The 20,557-nt window shown below is 38.6% G+C and overlaps 1 protein-coding gene across 1 annotated transcript in view; it reads left to right on the forward strand.

Annotated features, from left to right (window-relative positions):
• The window catches only part of NAALADL2 (N-acetylated alpha-linked acidic dipeptidase like 2), a 267,073-nt gene that overhangs the window by 126,632 nt on the left and 119,884 nt on the right, over nt 1–20,557 (forward strand). Inside the window, exon 6 of the mRNA XM_032224901.1 lies at nt 12,962–13,108. Within this exon, the coding sequence (XP_032080792.1) occupies nt 12,962–13,108 (147 nt within the window). The remainder of the gene's footprint in view (nt 1–12,961; nt 13,109–20,557) is intronic.

Below are 20,557 nucleotides of genomic sequence, written 5' to 3' on the forward strand. Positions count from 1 at the left end.
GTGACCTGGTGGGAGTGGCTTGCCGGCCATGTGTTCTCTCTCTCTCTCTCTCTCTCTCTCTCTCTCTCTCTCTCTCTCTCTCCTTCCTTTTGTCTCTCTGTCCCTTTTTCCTTTTTTTCTTTCATCTCTCTCTCTCTCACTTTTTCTTTCTTTTTTCTTTTTTTCTTTATTTCTTTCTTCCTTTCTTTCTCTTTTTTTCTCTCTGTGAGAGAGAGAGAGAGAAAGTGTGTGTGTGTGTATGCGTGTCAGTGGTGGGTTTCAAAATTTTTTGGAACCTCTTCTGTAGGTGTGGCCTGCTTTCTGGTGGAACCTCTTCTAACCGGTTCGGTAGATTTGACGAACCGGTTCTACTGAACTGGTGCGAACTGGTAGGAACCCACCTCTGGTCTGACCCATCGCGACCCCAGTGTTCCTCCAGGCCTTCCTGTCTTCTACCATCCACTGGAGTCCATTTAAGCTCACACCAACCGCTTCAGTGACTCCACCCAGCCACCTCTTTCTCTGTCTTCCCCTTCTTCTTTTGCCCTCCATCTTTCCCAACATCAGGCTTTTCTCTAGTGAATCCTTCCTTCTCATTAGGTGGCCAAAGTATTTGAGTTTCATCTTCAGGATCTGGCCTTCTAAAGAGCAGTCAGATTGATCTCCTCTAGGACTGACCAGTTTGATCACCTTGCAGTCCAAGGGACTTGCAGGAAATACAAAGGAGATACAAAAAAACCCCAAAGGCGTCCAAGATAAAAGGTCTTTTGTTACAAAGTGTCCTTGGTTTCTCTGAAAAGTCAACCAGATAACAGAGACTTGTGTTGGAAATGACAACCTTAACGTGTGATGACTTCATTGCATGCTGCTTCTCCTTAGAAATGGTCCTTTAAATCAGACCAATCAATCCATTCGGCTCATTTGAAAAAACACAAATGTCGGGCACCCTTGCAAGGTAGGCGAATCAATAAAGGCAGCAACAAAGCCCAGCTCAGTGCCCCATAAAAGGATGGTTTGTCATGTCATATGTTCTCACATGTTCAATCCTTGCACCGACTCTGCAAGGGCATTATGAATCTCAATTAAGCCTTGCTAAGTGCTTTGGCTGAAAGACAGGCTTCATAAATATTACAGCACTGTAATTATCTGGTGCAGCAGACTGTTGAGAGAGATAAGAAGTTCCTTATTGGATGTGATGTTTGGGAGAAAATGCCAGCGGGTTGGAATTTATGATTTTTGCTGTTAAACATGTACGAAGGCAAATCCATGCAATAATTCAGATGGTACAGAACTGTAATTCTGCAGTATCCCCTTGATCTCTCCATTCAACCGCTTCTTTCACTGCTTGGAGGATGGCGTTCCCTCTGCTCAGCTATATTTTAATAAAAGTTTGATCTATCCTCAAAGTTCTTCTTTCTCCTCCTGCTCCTTCTTCTGCTCTTCCTCCTCCTCCTCCTTCTCTTTTTCTATACAAATATCAAACTATCAGAGTTTGTTGCAAAAATCAAAGCCAGAAAGCACACAGATAACTGATTCAGCAGGATTCATTTAAATAAACTTCTTTATATATAAGAATAAATATATAATACCAACAGCAGAGAATGGTTTCATTGTTCAGTTCAGAGTTCAGCATTGCAGACAGACTAGTTTCAGTTTCAATTCTCAGCACAGCACTCAGAGCTGCAGGGCTAAACCACACCTAGGCTCCAAGCTGTTTCAGCTCCCATTGGCTGACCTTGTGACTAAACCCTATTCATTGGCTGACCTTGTTACCATGTCTCTGCCAGTCATGAATATTCTGATACAAAGTTATGTGCCCTGAAAATGTGAGGTAGAATTCACAGAGTGATATAAGATTGTCACACTCAAACAACAAACTTAAAGGGAATGTCAGCTAACCATCTACTCCAGTGCAAGTTAAAATAGCAAGATGGATTGTCTTAGCAAGCTTCCATTTTTTGTCAACTTTACTCTATTGTTTAATATTTTAATTTTTTACAGCCTTTCACCCAAGGGGGTTCCATCTATTTATTCTATGACTACAGTAATGACCCATGGGAAGTTTTGCATCAAAAAGAGAGAATCTGTTACTCTTTTAACTTCTTCTCTGCCCATTTGTATTGGATTGGCATTGCCTACTGGCATAATCTTAACAGAATTAAGAAAAACTTGAGTAGCAGGCTGGCTTGGGTATTTTTTTTTCATATTTAGCAAGAGATTATTTAAAGCTTTCTCACTTCCAGCTATCCAAGTAGTATTATCAGCATGTAAGAAGATATCCTTTATCTTTCTTCTAACAATTTTAATTTTATTTATAATTCCTATTCCTTTTAATCCATTTTTTTATCATTCTATATGTTGCATCAAACTTTTGAAAATGAAGTAATAGTATACAACCTTGGGACACAACTTCCACATTTTTGAATGATTACATTGCTCTATACTCCAATCTAACTGGAATCATCATACCATTTCTTCCTTAGGCAGATGAGATGGCCTAGCAGACATATATTTTAAAAAGACTATGCTACGTGACCTGAACTATTGATCAGCTATTATTATAGTCAGTAAAATAAACCTAATAAATAAAATACAATAACAATGAGAACAAGTGTCTGTTTTAAGATGCCTTGCATTTCTCATAATTCAATCCATATGTTCTTGTGCAGAATGGGATTACTTGCCATGGTCAACTCACCACAGCCAACTTGCCATGGGCCAACTTGCCAGGGGACAATTCAACAAATGCAAACGTTACATTAATTTCAGTGGAACGGTGGCCAATAATAATGAAATAAAGAATGTCAATTCAGAAATAAGAGTTACCATAATTCTGATGAAAGTGTGATCACCACTAATAAAAGTAACGGAATGAAATGATTAACACAGCATTTAATTGTCCCACGGTGAGTTGTCTTGTGTCAAGTTGGCTGAGTTGGTGAGTTGACTATGGCAAGTTGATCAGGCCAATTGGCCAGGGCAAGTTGGCTGTAGTGAGTTGGCCATGGAGACATGTCCTAGACCTGATCTTTCCTGGACTTCAGCCTCATCCAGATCCAGCTTGTATACATAAATGTGTCAGCTTGCAGAATAAGAATGTTGTTCTTTAGTACTTTGAGCATTGTTTACCATTTTTTTGTATTGGAATATAAATGTATCTTTTTCAGTATCCTGTCGGCACTGTTTTTCCATAGCAGCTTACAATATCACTTTCAACTACATCATCTTATCACACCATTTCATTAACTTCTGCAATTGCTGTTTGCAATATTTTAGGATAGATTTAACAGTGCATTCCATGATACAACTGTGTGTGCATTATTGATTTGGGATATTATTATTATTATTTGTCTAATTCTTTCAAATATTTACACATCTCTTCTTTTTATCTCCTTTTTTCCCCAGTAGAACTATGCCTTCTTTGTTTCTTCTTATAGATCTCTTCACATAGAAAGTTTCCTTTGATCTCTGTAATTTTTATAAATAAATATTTGTACTGCATATTTAGATGTATCTTTTTCTTTTCTTAAACTTGAACCCAGCATTTTGCTGACCTTTTTTCTATCTCTCTTGCCTTTCTTCTTGCTTCTGCCTTTCGTCAAATTATTTCTATGTATCACTAGACAGAAATTTCAGCTTTCTTGCTCTTTTTGCATTTGGGATATTTTTTTTTTTTGTTTGCTTAGTTTTTAATGATGTCATGAATTACAGTTCAGACTTCTTTGTAAATTTGTTGATCAAATCTAATGAAATAAATATATTTTACTTTCACTGCATAATCATATGTAGTATGTCTAAGATCGTGTTTTGTTGATATGTCAACTGACAGCTATATTTTTCTTCAGCATAGTAATTATGAGTTATAATTTTGTAAGACATTCATAATCTGATCAGCAGTTATCAACCAATATTATGTTTGATGCCTGAATAGAGTTTCTCTATCTTTACTTGCGGAGTCTACAGTCAAACTGATTTTGGTACTGTCCATTTAACGATGGACATATAGTCATCTGTACTACAGATTATTCATCTGCATTCCTCTTTTGGTACTTTCTATAGTTTTCTCAGCATAACTCTATTTGCCTGTCTCCCAATTCATTTTGTACACTAAAACCAATGTTTCCTTTTATTCAAGAAGCTATTTTATTTCATATTTTAGCATTCCAGTTTCTTATCACAAGCATGATATAGCTGACTCATATTTTGTATTTATCTGTGGTTAGATGATGGAGATATATCACTGCAATAATGGTTGGGATTAGGGAACTGGGATCATTTATCCTTCGTTTGTGTTCTACCTGATCATAGACTTTTATTAAAAATGATTGCTTCTCCATTTCTTTTACGATTTTCTTGTCTGCAAAAGAGGATTAGTTGTTCCTCAAATGTGTATTAAGCAATTCCATTTCAATTTGCTGGTTTCCAGAATGTCAATGTTCAGCCTTGACATTTTGGTCCTACCAACATTAAGTTTGCCTTGATTCATAGTTCTGACATTCCACCTATCAATGGTATACATATCTTTGCAGCATTGAACTTTCCTTTGTCTCTGGCTACAGCAACCACTAGACATTTATTTTGGCTTCATTCCTAGGCTTTTCTCATTTCTCTAAGATAACAGTTAATTTGTGATGGATTTGCAGAGCAGTCAGAGTTTGGCAGCCTCCAGCGTGGTATTTCAGTTTACTGAAAGCTTGGAAGAGCCATGGGTTGTCATTTGGTTGATGCCTGCTTCTGCAGCCATTCCAGATCATGCTTATGAAAAAGCTCAACACAACTGCTTTGATGTGCACATTTGTTCTGCATCTGTGAAAACACCGACTGGCATGGCTAGAAGGACAAGAGACCAATCGACAAGTAGTCCTGTCTGACCACAATTGAGTTCAAAATTTCTGTTGTTAAGTGAGACATGTGTTAAGTGAGTTTTTTCCCATTTTACGACCTTTCTTGCCACAGTTGTTAAGTGAATTACTGCAGCTGATAAGTTAAGTGAATCAGCCTTCCCCATTGACTCAGAAAACCTGAGACTTGCTGTAATGATTTCATTCCCTTCAATTATACACTAAGATTTCTATTGCATGCCACAGTTATCAGTTTTACATGTAAAATCTCTCTTAGCCTAGGCTACATAAATTCACAATAGTGTGAAATATATTAACCATAGGATAGCCATGTGTTCATTAAATAAAGTTAGGTGTGCATTGATTAATTTATGACAATCAAAGCTAGTTTCTAGGAGAAGGGAATTAAGAGCATACTCTATTCATATCTCCTGCTTCTTTGCTTTTCAAGTACTGAACACGTCATAATGTAGCAAATACGTACCAAAACTTTATTGTAATTTGCATGGGCAGTTATGTGTGTTCCTTGATTAGTGCATGTGACATCTCTACTCTTTGAGCTACTTTGGTTACCAGCATGGTTCTGGGTGCAATTTAATGTGCTAATTATTTATAAAAGCCAAATTTATAAATAGCAATAGCAATAGAAGTTAGACTTATATACCGCTTCATAGGGCTTTCAGCCCTCTCTAAGCGGTTTTACAGAGTCAGCATATTGCCCCCAACAACAATCCGGGTCCTCATTTTACCCACCTCGGAAGGATGGAAGGCTGAGTCAACCCTGAGCCGGTGAGATTTGAACAGCCGAACTGCAGAACTGCAGTCAGCTGAAGTAGCCTGCAGTGCTGCATTTAACCACCTGCGCCACCTCGGCACAGCCAACTACTCACTCATCACAAAATCTCCAGAACGGTAAAGCCTACAAAGTTGAAATTTGGCACATATGGCCATCTTGGCTTCTAGGTGCTACTAAAAGGATTTTTCAAAATGACCATCAAGATCATCAGTATTCCTTATACAGTATTACATTAACCCATGTTGATGCTAAGGGGTTAAATGTTCTACTCCCCCTCCCCACATGAAAGGAACTCTGTTCCAACTGCCAGTTATCTTATATGGGCATGGCTAATGCATGACTCATCTGGCCTGTGGGCTGGCCCGATCACATGGTTTCATAGTGAAGCACGGGTATCCAGCTAGTGACCTACAAAGCCTTATATGATATGGGAGTGGGTTGTTGGAGAAACTGTCTCTCCCTAGTTCTATCCCTTTAGGTCCAGCAGGATCAATGGAAGAGGCATTGTATAGATGGGAAAGAGCCTTTTGTGTCATGGTGCCCACCTTTTTGAATATCTTACCTCTGGGGATTAGATTGAACATGACTCTACAGGCTTTTTTTGAAGGCTCTGAAGATATGGTTTCATCATCGTTCTTGGGGAAACTGGCCATCTACAATGTTTGTATTGGAAGTTATGGATTGTGTCTTTGCCACTGATTATATTCTTTGGTTTTTAACTTAGTTTCAAGCATGGCTATATACTTTTTTTTGGGGGGGGGGCGGTTAGGGTTAGGCTGTTTTTATTTTCAATTTGCATATGGTTCTTTGGTGCTGTTTTAACAATTGTGAGCCAGTCATAGTCACAATATGTGAGATGAGTGGCTGTCTAAATTGAATAAATAACCAAACATCACCCAGTGTTGTTGCTCACTTAAGTTTAATGCTGTTTCCAGTAATAGTTTTTCATCCTGAAATTCATATCAACCAAGGCGTTGGGGATTTTCAACACAGATATTAATGCCTCTGAAATACTCAGGAGTACAGATAATAGCTCAGAAAAGCCAGATCTGTTTGTAGGGCAGCTGTAACAACCACTCGAAGGACTAGACAGCTTGGCAGCCACTTTTTGACTTCACAAGCATTTCCCATCTGTACATGAGTAATACAAGCTAAGACAACCTTCTGCTATGGTAAATTAACTCTATTTCGACTTCCAACTTGGTAAGGAGTATTGAGAGGCACAACATTCATTTGTTAATATTGCAATAATGCTCTTGACAATCTTTTGCAATCTGGTGTTCTCCAGACATGTTGGGCTACTCCTTTGATGCCCTGGAAGGTAATTTAATTCTAGGGAATCTAAATGAGTGCCCAGAGTTGTCTGAACAAGAGAACATCTTGCAGACATAGTTTGCCTTCTGTAAAGCCTGGACTGACCATGAAGGTGACAGTATAGTCGTGTGGAAGATGCAATTGGGACCATGGTTTTTCCTTGCCAGTACCACCAAATTAGGAATATATTGAGTACAATCAACCTTTTATTGTTCCATGATCAAGGGCAGTGTTGTGGCCTGTCAGAAGAGCTGGCAGCAGAGTCAGACAGTGAGGAGGTTGGGAAGGAGCATGGGCCAGTCCTGGAGGCTGGGGAGGCTTGGAAGAGGGCTCTCAGCTGAGGCAGAGAAGGGGCCAAGGCCGTCTGGCAGTTCTCAGCTGCTTTTGGAGCTAGGCAGCAGTGAGGCAGAGGAACAGTTAGAGCCTGTTCCCAGTGTGCGCATTCACAGAGCTGCCATAAGAAAAGAACAACTCAGAAATCAAGGTAGATTTGAGAGTAAAGCAGTGGTGGGTTTCAACTTTTTTTAGAACCTCTTCTGTAGGTGTGGCCTGTTTTGTAGGAGTGGTTTGCTCGCCATGTGACTGGGTGGGAGTGGCTTGCCAGCCACGTGTCTCGGCATGGCCAACATTGTAAAATGTGGTGAAACTCACTTAACAACGCTCTTGCTTAGCAACCAAAATGTTGACTCAGAAACTCTGGCATTTGAAGCACGCAAATGTTAAAGCTGTCAAGTTACAAGACCCTTGCACCCCTAACCCTTTAGGAAAAAAAAACCTAGGGGTGTTCAAACTCCCAGAATTCCTCCTCTCGCTCTTCATCTTGATGATGTGCGGAAGGGCGGGGGGAGGGAGCTGGAACCAGTTCTAAATGGCACTGTAGATTTGTGGAACCTCTTCTATAGAAGAGGTTAGAACTGGCAGGAACTCACCCCTGGAGTAAAATCACAGGCGGAAGGTGATTGGCCCCTCCCATAGGAAATAAAAGAAGAGCTAAAGGGAAGTGGGCTTTTGCAGGGAAAAATGTGTTTGTTTAGTCATTAGATTCATTTCAGAAGTATGAAGATCTGTCCGTGAATCTCAGAGACTCTGTGCCCAGTCTTTCTTTGCACAGCACCTCATTTGGAAAATATTTACGTGGCAGCTTTCCAAGATACTGTAGATAAGGTCTGTAGTCATATATATTCCTTTGAAAGACTGTTTGCCAGGCCTTTGCTGAATGTGAATGAGAGGAATTCATATTCGTTTAATAAAAGGGGTTTTGTTAGGACCAGGACTCTGTCTCATGCTTTTGGGAGAAGCCTAGGTCAGAACAGTCAGAAGTGCTGTGGAGGAATAGGGAGTATGTCTTGGTAAGCTGATATTTGTTTTAACTATTGTTTGCTGTAGAAACCACAATGGTTGGATTCCCAAGTTGTGCTTGGGCATAACATTGATTTGCAAACCCCAGTGGCTCAGTTTGCAGGAACATGATAATCCATGAATAAACAAACAAACAAATAAACCTTACACCAGTGCCTGAATCCTTTCTGTGAGAGCTTTAGCTTCAAAGAGAGCCAGATCTACTGTTAAGCAAATAAGGCATTCAGTCCAGAAAGCAATCTCAGTTTCTCTAATAACAATCATTGCTGTTGGCTCAACTGGTCTTCTTTTGGTACACTATCCAAATCTGTACAAAAAGATGCCAATCTCTTTTGTCTCCCCAAACAAGCCAAACATGATGGTTAAATAAACTGTTCCTTGACATGCTGAAGGAACCCACTATCTAATATACAGTATCTCTCAGTTACTGGAATTTGTTTAACTCTGTTTGCTTTATAAGATTGTCAAAGTTGAACAGTATTTCTTAACTTTTTTTTTACAAGGCTATTTATATTCCAATACATAATGCAGTAAAAGTTGAACTGTGTGCTTAATCATTGCATTACAAGTAATATTGATCATTCGCATCACTATCACTATCACAAACACATCAATATTGCTTACAAGAAGGATGATCCTATTACACTTTTTTAAAAAAAACTACTCAATAGTACATAATTACATAATAAAATTTTTAATACCCTTTGTTGTTCCTGAAAATTCATTTTTGGAAGATAGATGGTAGATAGATAGATAGATAGATAGATAGATAGATAGATAGATAGATAGATAGATAGATAGATAGATAGATAGATAGATAGATAGATAGATGATAGATAGATGATAGATAGAGATAGAGATAGAGATAGAGATAGAGATAGAGATAGAGAGATAGAGAGAGATAGAGAGATATAGAGAGATATAGAGATAGAGATAGAGATAGAGATAGAGATAGAGATAGAGATAGAGATAGAGAGATATAGAGATAGAGATAGAGATAGAGATAGAGATAGAGAGATATAGATATAGATATAGATATAGATATAGATATAGATATAGATATAGATATAGATATAGATATAGATATAGATATAGATATAGAGATAGAGATAGAGATAGAGATATAGATATAGATATAGATATAGATATAGAGATAGAGATAGAGATAGAGATAGAGATAGAGAGATATAGATATAGATATAGGGATATGGATATGGATATGGATATGGATATGGATATAGATATAGATATAGATGATATAGATATAGATATAGATATAGATATAGATATAGATATAGATATAGATATAGATATAGATATAGATATAGATATAGATATAGATATAGATATAGATGATATAGATGATATAGATATAGATATATGTTTTTGCAGATTTTCACGGGTAAAGGTATGCAGGTGTTGGCATATTCGGGTCTTTTCCCATGCAAGATTGAGAGTATCTTGGATATGTATGTATGTATGTATGTATGTATGTATGTATGTATGTATGTATATATGCATGTATGTTGTATTTGTGCTGATAAATAAATAAAGGGAGACTAGTATAGATCTATTTCAAGCTATTTAGCTCTCATCAGCTAGCCATACCCTTACTGGGATTCGAACCTGGGCTGTATTGCAGATAATAATACTGCCTAATATGTAATACAGCCCAGGTTCGAATCCCAGTAAGGGTATGGTTAGCTGATGAGAGCTAAATAGCTTGAAATAGATCTATACTAGTCTCCCTTTATTTATTTATCAGCACAAATACAACACAAATGTAACAAAAGGCAACAGTAAAAATATTGGGTTTCTGTCTGGATGGTCTCTTACGACGAGCCGATGGACAGAGAATGGAAGTAGTGAACTTCCTCCCATATTTGGGCATACCGGGGGTTGTGACTTTAAATAAATAAATAAATACATAAATAAATAAATAAATGAATAAATGAATGAATGAATGAATGTATGTATGTATGTATGTATGTATGTATGTATGTATGTATGACGTGGTGGCTCAATGGCTAAGACACTGAGCTTGTCAATCAGAAAGGTAGGCAATTCGGTGGTTCGAATCCCTAGCGCCTAGTGATGATTGACAATTAGAATTGCTAATCAAAAGTTGGAATTGGTGGGGTTGGGAGGGTCTTGCAGAATTTAAATATATAACCTGCCCTTTTTAAATCTGTGCCATAACATCACACACTTGCATCAAAGGGATGGAGCTTGAGGTGTGATGTTCTGATAGCGCTTTTTATTTTGCAATGAAACAGCACTGTGCAGATTTTGCTTTTTCAGAGTGAGGGGGAAAAGGAAGAGGGGGCAATTGGGGTAGTATAGATGAAATCCTCTTCTAATCCTCTAAAACAGGGTGGGAAAACTCAAGCCACACAGGCCAGGTCCAGCTCATGCATGCGGCAGAGGTGGTATTTAGCCAGTTTTGACAGGTTCTGGAGAACCAGTAGTGGAAATTTTGAGTAGTTTGGAGAACCGGCAAATAGGCTGCCCCCCCCCCTCGCCGCTTCCCAGCTGATCTTCTTTTGTTGCCCTGAACAGGAGAACGGAGCTGGAAAGCAGGTTAGTGAGGTGGGGAGGGAATGGGGATTTTGCAGTATCCTTCCCCTGCCACGCCCACAAATCTATGCCCAGAGAACCAGTAGTAAAAAAAATTGAATCCCACCACTGGAATGCAGCCCTCCTGAACTCCATTGCCGGAGGTTGCAGGAGGCTGTTGCAGCCAAAATCGGAGCTTGGGAGCCCATTTTTGTTGGCAGAGAGCTCGGGCCACCACAAGTGCCCCCGATTACGAGTGACATCAAGCTGGCCACGCTCACCTGGCCCCCCAAAGTCAAACACAACCCCGATGCAGCCCTCAAGTTTCACATCCCTGCTCCAAGGGAAACCTCATCTAGATCTAAGAAAACCTCCATCTATGGCAGCCACTGGTTTAGAAATACGTAGGTATCTTCTTGCCAAGCAAGACATAGATTGACAGCCATAGATATGTCACAACAGTATAATAACCTTTTTTACACCATGTTATAAGTAATAATCGACTTAATTATTTCTTAAACGTTAACACACTCTATATCATTTCCGGGTTCCCGCTATTCACATAACCTCGAATATATGCAAAGAAATTGAGGAGAGGAAACACAAACAAAATTAACTCAGGAAAAGTTTGGCAATATCAGCCAAACCCATAAATCCTTGGATTAATGGGATTATGCTTTCATTTTGAAGGAAGAAAGAAAAGTAACAAGAGCACCTCCCTGAGCCAGAGGGTGCATGATAAACCCATTAAATTTTGCCACCCATAATTAGTAGTATAGCCATTGTATCACAATGCATTCATCAAGCTTGTTTACTGAAGAATAGAATGTGAACCAGAGCCTTTAATTAAAGCTGACCAAATTGCTGTCAAGAAGAGACTTGCAAGCAGCAATTTCTAATTAAAATGAATTCCCCTAGTAGTAGTGTTCTCTCTGAGTACATCCTTTAAAAGATGGGTTGTAGCTACCAGAAATGCCATACATATGCCTGATAAAATCTGGCAGTGTTACAGTAATTGGAAGATTGAGTAGCAAAAGCCAGAGAAAATGGCCTGCAAAACACAGAGGCAAATAATTTAGTGTTAGGAATTTATTTTCCTGCTGTTGAAATGGCATCCAAAAGGATGGACATCCTTTAGCCAAGAAGTTAAAAAATTGATTGCTAAAGGACTTTAGGCAGCAATGTGTCATCCTTTGGGGCCTAACTGAGGTCTGCAATTCTTTTTAATGAATATTTCTGGTTGGACAAAGACAGAACAGTGTGGCATCATTATACAGTATTAGCTGGATACCCGTGCTTCACAACAAAACTATGTGATCGAGCAATGCAGGAGAAATCTGGTTCACTCCAATTCAATCTGTTGGCTCATGGTGGTCAGTGATTGAAACACATAAGGGAATATCGCTCCTGCTGCCTTGAGTCTGGAAGCAGTTCCATAGGGGGAAAGCACAGACGTTTTGGTGAAGTACCGAGGTTTAGTAGTATAAGGAGTCCCAGAACTCTCCTGAGTGAAAGAGTGGAACATCTGCCAGTTTGAACTGAGGTAATGGAATGTGAGGCAACTGGCAGTTGGAACAGAATTCTTTTCAGGTGGGGAGGGGGAGTAGAACTCCTTAGCATCAGAGTGTGTTAATTACTGTATAGGAAGTACTAATGATCTGAAGGTCATTTAGTGAGCACCTAGAAGCCAAGAGGAACATATGTGCCAAATTTCAAGTTTGCAGACTTTACGTTTCTGGAAATTTTGTGATGAATGTGTGGTACTTGGATTAGATAGATAGATAGATAGATAGATAGATAGATAGATAGATAGATAGATAGATAGATAGATAGATGATAGATAGATGGATGATAGATGATAGATGATAGATGATAGATGATAGATAGATAGATAGATAGATAGATAGATAGATAGATAGATAGATAGATAGATAGATAGATAGATGCATGCCTGATTTTGAATGGTTCAGGCATCACAGTGAACCCTGTGTTGGATTATCCTGGTTTCGGGATGCTTTACATTCATTTTTCTTTAATTTGTTTTGACCTTTTTTTTTTTTTTTTGCACCTGCCCTTTCTGATTCTAATCTTGTGTGTTGCGTTTTGTGTGTTCCAGAACTACAAGTTCACCTGTCTTGGGCCAGAGAAATGCATGGAATCCAATGCTAGTTCTATTCAAATGCAAGGGGATTCTGATTATTTCATCAACCACCTTGGAGTCCCGGCTTTGCAGTTTTCATACCAGGATTCAACCACATTAGAGGTAATTGTAAATGAAGTCACTGGGTTAGATTGGTAAATCAGAAAACAAAATCTGCTTTACGCTGCAGATTCTTGTACATTAAGAAGGTAGCTGTGAAAAGCTGCTGACTCCTTTTCTTATTTCTTACAAGAAAGCCAAGGGGAAACAAGAGGTTTTCGACAGAATATTTGGTCACATAAGTTTCTCTCCAAGTGCATATCATATTTCCATTGAAAAGGAAAATGTATGCTTGCTGTCTTCTGCATAGCAAGGAAATTGCATCAGGAGGATTAATGCCGAAGCATAATTGTGATAGTCACAATAACATGAGGTGTGCAAAGTGGATTTTTGCTCTTTTTCTTTGAAAGGTGGCTGGTTGTCCTTAAAATTAAATGTAAGGGATAATGAATGTACAAATTACATCCTGCCTGGAAAATAAATGAGGGGAGGTGATGGTAAAAGAGAAAAGGATGGATACTACTGGCATTGAGAGTTTAATTTAAAATAGGAAGAAAAAAAGTGCAATATAGAAATATTTAAGTATCTAAGTCCTTTGGGTAGTATATTACTGCATGATAATGATGATAATGATAATGTCATGTTAAAACAACCTACTTCAATCTGCCACTCTCCAGAAGCCAACAATTTTTAAGGTTTTTTTCCCCTCGTTCTTCTGTTTCTAAGGGCAAACAGTATGAAAAGCAAAAATTATTTTAATATTCAGGACTATATTCAGGACCCAGAGCTCCACACAAATAGCCATCCAGAGATGTTAACCATGATAGAAATAAATAAGGCATACAGCACATAATGCTTGGAATTCACAGTGTAAATGGAAATCTGCTTAAAGATGTTTCCTTAACCCAGAACCAACAATATATTTTTTTCAACATTGGCATTCTCTGCATGCATACACTTCTAAAATTTTGCACTGTCTGGAGAATTTTGGAAGTTAAAGTCCACAGATTGGGACGATAGCCAGAAGGAGATCACTTGACTTTAGTTATTAAACTGCATCCTTGGGAATATCTGTTGCTCCATCCATATTTCGTACGATATTAAAAGGAAAGTCTATAATTTACTTTCTTAGCAGGTGGAAAGTTGCCAAGTCAGTTGCTGGCACTTCTTAAAAAAAAAAAAAAATCCTTCCTGAAGTTCAACAGAGATTAGTACTATATATGACTTTGCCATTATTTCATTTAAGGTACTTTCTTATGTAAATAGGTGTCATGAGTAAAAAATCAAAATTGGGAATGTATCTTTGATAATGTGTTCTTAGTCCCTTCGTTGTCCTTAGGGAAAACGGGTGGCCTTTTTGAGCGGGAGAGGAGAGAGGAGCTTTCATTATCTGCCAAAATAATGCAGGATCTTGGAATCCATTCTGTGTTGGCATCTGCACTACTAATTTGCTAATAATTAAATTTCACAAAGGCAGAGCGGTCTCCCAATTTGCCAAAAATTACAGTGATTCTTTCTTTTATTTCTCCCCACCCCCCCACGTTATTTAATAAGAAATGGTTCTGCTAATTGAAATGTCCTGTAGTTGGTGTGTTTATTTTTAGCAAGAAGACTTTTCAATTTGTGAAACACTGTTGCACCTATTAGGAAAACCATTCTGCTTTAGATTAAATACAAGGCAAAGGTTGTCATAAAAGAAATGGAAAAGCAGATGTTCCATGATTAAGTGTGCAATGTTTATGACAGGCTTGTGGTCCAAGGCTCATTTCTTCTGTCACTTAACAGCTGCTCTACACAGCTTCTGTTTCAGAATTGGTACTATGCGGGGCATAGGTGAGAATTGGAAGGCTCCAACTGCATCAAAGGAGGGATTTTTCCTGTAGCATCTATCTTGATTGAGAAACTTGACATGACAGATGCAAGCAGGGCTTTTATGACATAAAACAGTACATTAAAGAATTATAAAAGTGATATATCATTTATTTGGAGAATCATTCATTCATTCATTCACTCATAGCCACCCAGTTGGTTAGAAGATGGACAGCTATGTAAATGATTTTTAAAATCAATCTCTGTCTGTCTGTCTGTCTGTCTGTCTGTCTCTCTCTCTCTCTCTCTCTCTCTCTCTCTCTCACACACACACACACACACACACACACACACACAGAGAGAGACACCTATGTATCTATCCATCCATTTATCCATTTATGTATAATCTATCAGTCAAACTCGCCGCGCGTGGGCCAGAAGCGTCACACGCTGGCCATACCCACACCCAATTTAGCAAAGGGGGGAAAAGCCTGGATACGTTATGTTTGACACCCATAGTCTATATTATATATCTATCTATCTCTATTTCTCTGCCTATCTAACTATCTGTCTGTTTGTCTATTATCTATACAGTATATCATCTCTATATCTATCTATCTCTTTGCTTATCGACTGTCTGTCTGTCTGTCTGTCTGTCTGTCTGCCTGCCTGCCTGCCTGCCTGCCTGCCTGCCTGCCTGCCTGCCTGCCTGCCTGCCTGCCTATCTATCTATCTATCTATCTATCTATCTATCTATCTATCTATCTATCTATCTATCTATCTATCTATCACAAATTGTCCTAAAAATGCGAGTTCCAGGTGTAGTTATAAAAGAAACAGACATTGTGATCTCTGGAACTTTAAAATATATTGCTCACTTAGCTTTCTATCTATCTATCTATCTATCTATCTATCTATCTATCTATCTATCTATCTATCTATCTATCTATCTATCATCTGTCTGTCTGTCTGTCTGTCTGTCTGTCTGTCTCATCTATCTATCTATCTATCTATCTATCTATCTATCTATCTATCTATCTATCTATCTATCTATCTATCTATCTATCTATCTATCTATCATCACCTCCAGAGTGCTGGAAGCATTCCTATGTGACAAGGAGTTCACACATGAGAGTAAAAATGTGATATCAGCCCCTCACTGAAGGGCTTCATACTAGCACTTAATGTCTCTGGTGGCAGCTAACTTTGTTTTATCTGGAGTGAACAAGGATTACAAAAGATGGTTGGATTCAATTTTCATAATCCCCAGTTGGCGTTGTCTTGAGGTTAAATAGATTTGGTGGACTCTGAGTTAATGAAAGCTGGACTGCCATTTTGAAGAAGTACATGGTTCCTAATATAACTCATTCTTCAACTGTTCTGGATGATTCAGACGAGTCTACTTCCTTGGATCATAAATGATTTCACTGAGGATTTGAATAAACAGGCAGTTATTTTCAACCTGAGGTAAGATGAAAATGGATAAATATAACACAGGCCATCAGTGACTAGATTCATGCTGGAAGGTGCAGTAGATCAATGCAGTATATCTTTAGCAGAATGGAAATACTATAGCGTGTGATCAATTTAATGATAATAAGAAACTCAGCTCTGGAAGAATATTACATCTGTCCCATAAAAACCTAATAAACAAATATATTGTGGTATCTCAATGCCAAGAAAGATCTTTTTAGTATCTGTTGTTTAAGAATATGGCTTCAGTTTATCTTACCATAAGACCTCTCCTGGATATCTCATGTCTGTAATTGTATCTGTAGCTGTTCAGAATGATAAAATAATATGGTCATGCTAATAGCACTTTTCTCCAAGTAGTTAATTAGTATGGAATGAATGGAGGAAAAAGCCAATTGTCTGATATTGTTCAAGTAAGGTTTTTAAAAAGATTTCATCTAAAAAAAAAAGAATGTTACTGGCATAATTGTTTTTGAAGAGCTAGTATTGATATTTTGGAGGAAGACCAATACTTTAAAGAATTTGTCTGGACTTATCAGCATAAAAGCAAGTTAAAAGTGGAAAAGGGAGTGATTGTATTCATTTATCAAATTAGTAAATGTTCAAAATCCCCAATTTTCTACCACATATTCTGTTTAATTATGCTGTGCATGTCTTTGGAATCATTTCTGAGAACTGGCGCATGTGACACTTCAAACACAGCACCTGTTTGCCATGCTTTAAATAGCCATTCTTTAAATAGCAATTTTGGCCATTGGATCGCATCATTCAGGATAAGATAGCAGCTGTGGAAGGTAGCCATGGATCCCACAAAAGACACAACTGCTTTAAAGACTTGCAGACAAGTGCTGAAAAGCTGACAACCCTGTTCAAGATCTGAGCACTGCACAACAGTGCAGTGAGTTTCCATTATGTGCCCCAGCTCCTGCCAACTAACTGTTCAGAAGCATGCAAATGTGAGTAGATAAATAGGTACCACTTCGGTGGGAAGATAATAGAGTCATACTGACCACAGGACCACAGAAATGACTTTGGACAATTCTGGCTCCTTCAATTAGGAAACAGATATGAGCCCTGTCCTCTAGAGTCGGATATGACAGGATAGGGGAAATCTTTATCTTTATCTTTCCCTTTCTAGGATTATGCTCCTGTAGGCATACTGATGAGATTATTATTTTTCCTATAGCTGATCAAGATTCTATACCTCCCCATTTGTTTCTTTTCTGCTCAAATACAGCCATGGCTCAGTGGCTAAAATGCTGAGCTTGTCGATCAGAAAGGTTGGCAGTTCAGCGGTTCGAATCCCTAGCACCGTGTAACGGAGTGATCTCCTGTTACTTGTCCCAGCTTCTGCCAACCTAGTAGTTCGAAAGCATGTAAAATTGCAAGTAGAAAAATAGGGACCACCTTTGGTGGAAATGTAGCAGTGTTCCATGCACCTTCAGCACTTAGTCATGCCTGCCACGCTTCCGTGGCACGACAAAACCGCAGTCCACTAAAGCGTGCCCGATTAAAGCGCATCGCTGACGTCATCAGCAGCGCGACAACAACGACCGTGGAGAAAAAAGGGCGCTTTAAAAAGCGCTTTTAAAGCAAGCCAATTCACGTAAATGTAAGGGTTAGGTTTAGGGTTAGGGTTAGGGTTAGGTTAAGGGTTAGGGTTAGGTTAAGGGTTAGGGTTAGGTTTAGGGTTATGTTAAGCATTAGGGTTAGGTTTAGGGTTAGGTTAAGGGTTAGCGTTAGGTTTAGTGTTAGGTTAAGGGTTAGGTTTAGGGTTAGGTTTAGGGTTAGGTTAAGGGTTAGGTTTAGGGTTAGGTTTGGGGGGGTTAGGTTTAGGTTTACGCGTTAATTTTAGCTTTACCGCTCACAGCGTGCTTTTTTCGTCGCGCTGTGATGACGTCAGGTACGCGGATTCGTCGAGCGCGCTTTAGTCGACTGCGGTTTTGTGGTGGAACCCACAGGACTACAGAGATGTCTTCGGATAGCGCTGGCTCTTCGACTTTGAAACGGAGATGAGCACCACCCCTAGAATTGGGAACAACTAGCACGTATGTGCTAAAGAAATCTTTAAATTTACTGTACACAAAATACTCAACTGCAATAGTCATTTATTATTTTTACAATTATATTATTATTATTATTATTATTATTATTATTATTATTATTATTATTTTAAAAAGGAATGGAGATTTCTTTTTCTCTTTTTCGTTTCCCTACAATGGCGAATGACTTTTCAATAACTATAGGCTTATAAGTAGAGCTCTATTAGAAAGCACTATTTATATGCCTATTGAAATTCTCCATCATCCAGGAAATGGTTCTCCCAAAGATGCTTTTTCAAAGGGCACCTTTTCCTTGAAGACATCTGGTTGTTAGCACGCCTTCTGAAAGTCATTGAGGCCACTTGGAGGTTTATCTATGTCCTCAGCAAGACTCTCGGAAAGAGTGTTAAGGACCAGATAATTGCAAGAAAGATAAATCGTTCCATCCTCCACCATTGAATCAGAACTGGAGAAACTTCTGGGATGAGAAACAAAATGTTTTCAAGGAAAAACGAAGTCCAGTTGCCTTTCGAAAAAGCACCATTAGGAGAAAATTATTAGAATAGAATAACAGAGTTGGCAGGGTCCTTGGAGGTCTTCTAGTCCAACCCCCTGCTTAGGCAGGAAGCCTTACATCACTTCAGACAAATGGTTACCTAACATCTTCTTAAAAACTTCCTGTGTTGGAGCATTCACAACTTCTGGAGGCAAGTTGTTCCATTGATTAATTGTTCTAACTGTCAGGGAATTTCTCCTTAGTTCTAAGTTGCTTCTCTCTTTGATTAGTTTCCATCCATTCCACCTACCCTCAGGTGCTTTGGAGAATAGTTTGATTCCCTCTTCTTTGTGGCAGCCCCTGAGATATTGGAACATTGCTATTATGTCTGCTATATTGCTGCTATAATGTATTCCTAGGTTTCCTCTTATCCCTTGTTTGTTGAGAATGGGATTAGAAAAGGAACAGATTTCTTGGAAGAATTTTAAGAATTTAATTGACTCACACGGGAATTCAAGGTGTACTTCTCTTTTGAAGGGGAGTTCTGTCTTTCTTCTTTTTTTAAAAAAAATATTTTTATTATATAGACAACACATACACACAACAATTAAAAAAACAAAGAAAAAAAATGAAACAAAAAAAAACCCACAACAACCCCCCCCCCCATCATCACATACAGCATGTCGTTTGGTTACAAGTGTTTTAACATTTATCATTCTTATAGATTTATTATTTCATTTAATAGGTTATAATATACAGTTTGGGTTGTTTTGTTTACCATCCCTTCCTCCTGTTGTAACACCACCTCCCGCCCTCCCTTCTCTACTTTCTTCCTTCCTCCTCTCCTTTCCCTTCCTTCTTCCTGTACTTTTCTCCTACTCCTGCTCTTTCTCTTCCCCTTCCTACCCTCTCTCCTCCTCTTTCTCTCCCTTCCATCCTCCTCTCCTTACCTCTTTCTTTTCACCCTCTCTCCCTTCTCTACTTCCTTCCTTTCTCCTCTCCTTCCCTTTCCTTCTTCCCTCACCTCTCCTTTGCTCCTGCTCTTCCTCTTTCTCTTCCTACCCTCTCTCCTTCCTTTTCTCTCCCTTCCATCTTCCTTTCCTTTCCCTTTTCTTTCTCCCTCCCTCCCTTCTCTACTTTCCTCCTTCCTCCTCTCCTTCCCCTTCCTTCTTCCCATACCTTTCTCCTACTCCTGCTCTTCCCCTTACCCTCTCTCCTCCTCTTTCTCTCCTTTCCATCCCCTCTCTCCTTACCTCTTTCTTCTTTCCCCCATCTTCCTTTCATTCTCTCCTCCTCTCTCCCTTTCTTTTTCTATTGTTGTTGGTGTGTTTATTTTAAATCTCAGTTTATGTTTCCTTGGGATGGTACTTCCGCCAACCCAGACATAATTTAGTATCATTTCTTATTCCCTTACCTTTGCTAATCTATTCTAACTGTATTTCCCCCCACAGACACACTTTGTATCTCTCTGTTGTATATATACTTATATATTTGATACACACAACAATAACTAAAAAAAAGACAAAAAAACCATAACAAACATGTTGTAAAAAAGTATATCAGCTGGTTACAAAAAGCTTTTGTGCATCTCTTCCACCGTCATCAAGTATAATTCATATTAATTCAAATGTCTTAACTCAAATATTTACTATATTAACATCATCATACCTCCACTTTTATTTGATTACAGTT

This window comes from Thamnophis elegans, chromosome 10, assembly GCF_009769535.1.
Source record: "Thamnophis elegans isolate rThaEle1 chromosome 10, rThaEle1.pri, whole genome shotgun sequence".
NCBI classification, from domain to species: Eukaryota; Metazoa; Chordata; class Lepidosauria; order Squamata; family Colubridae; genus Thamnophis; species Thamnophis elegans.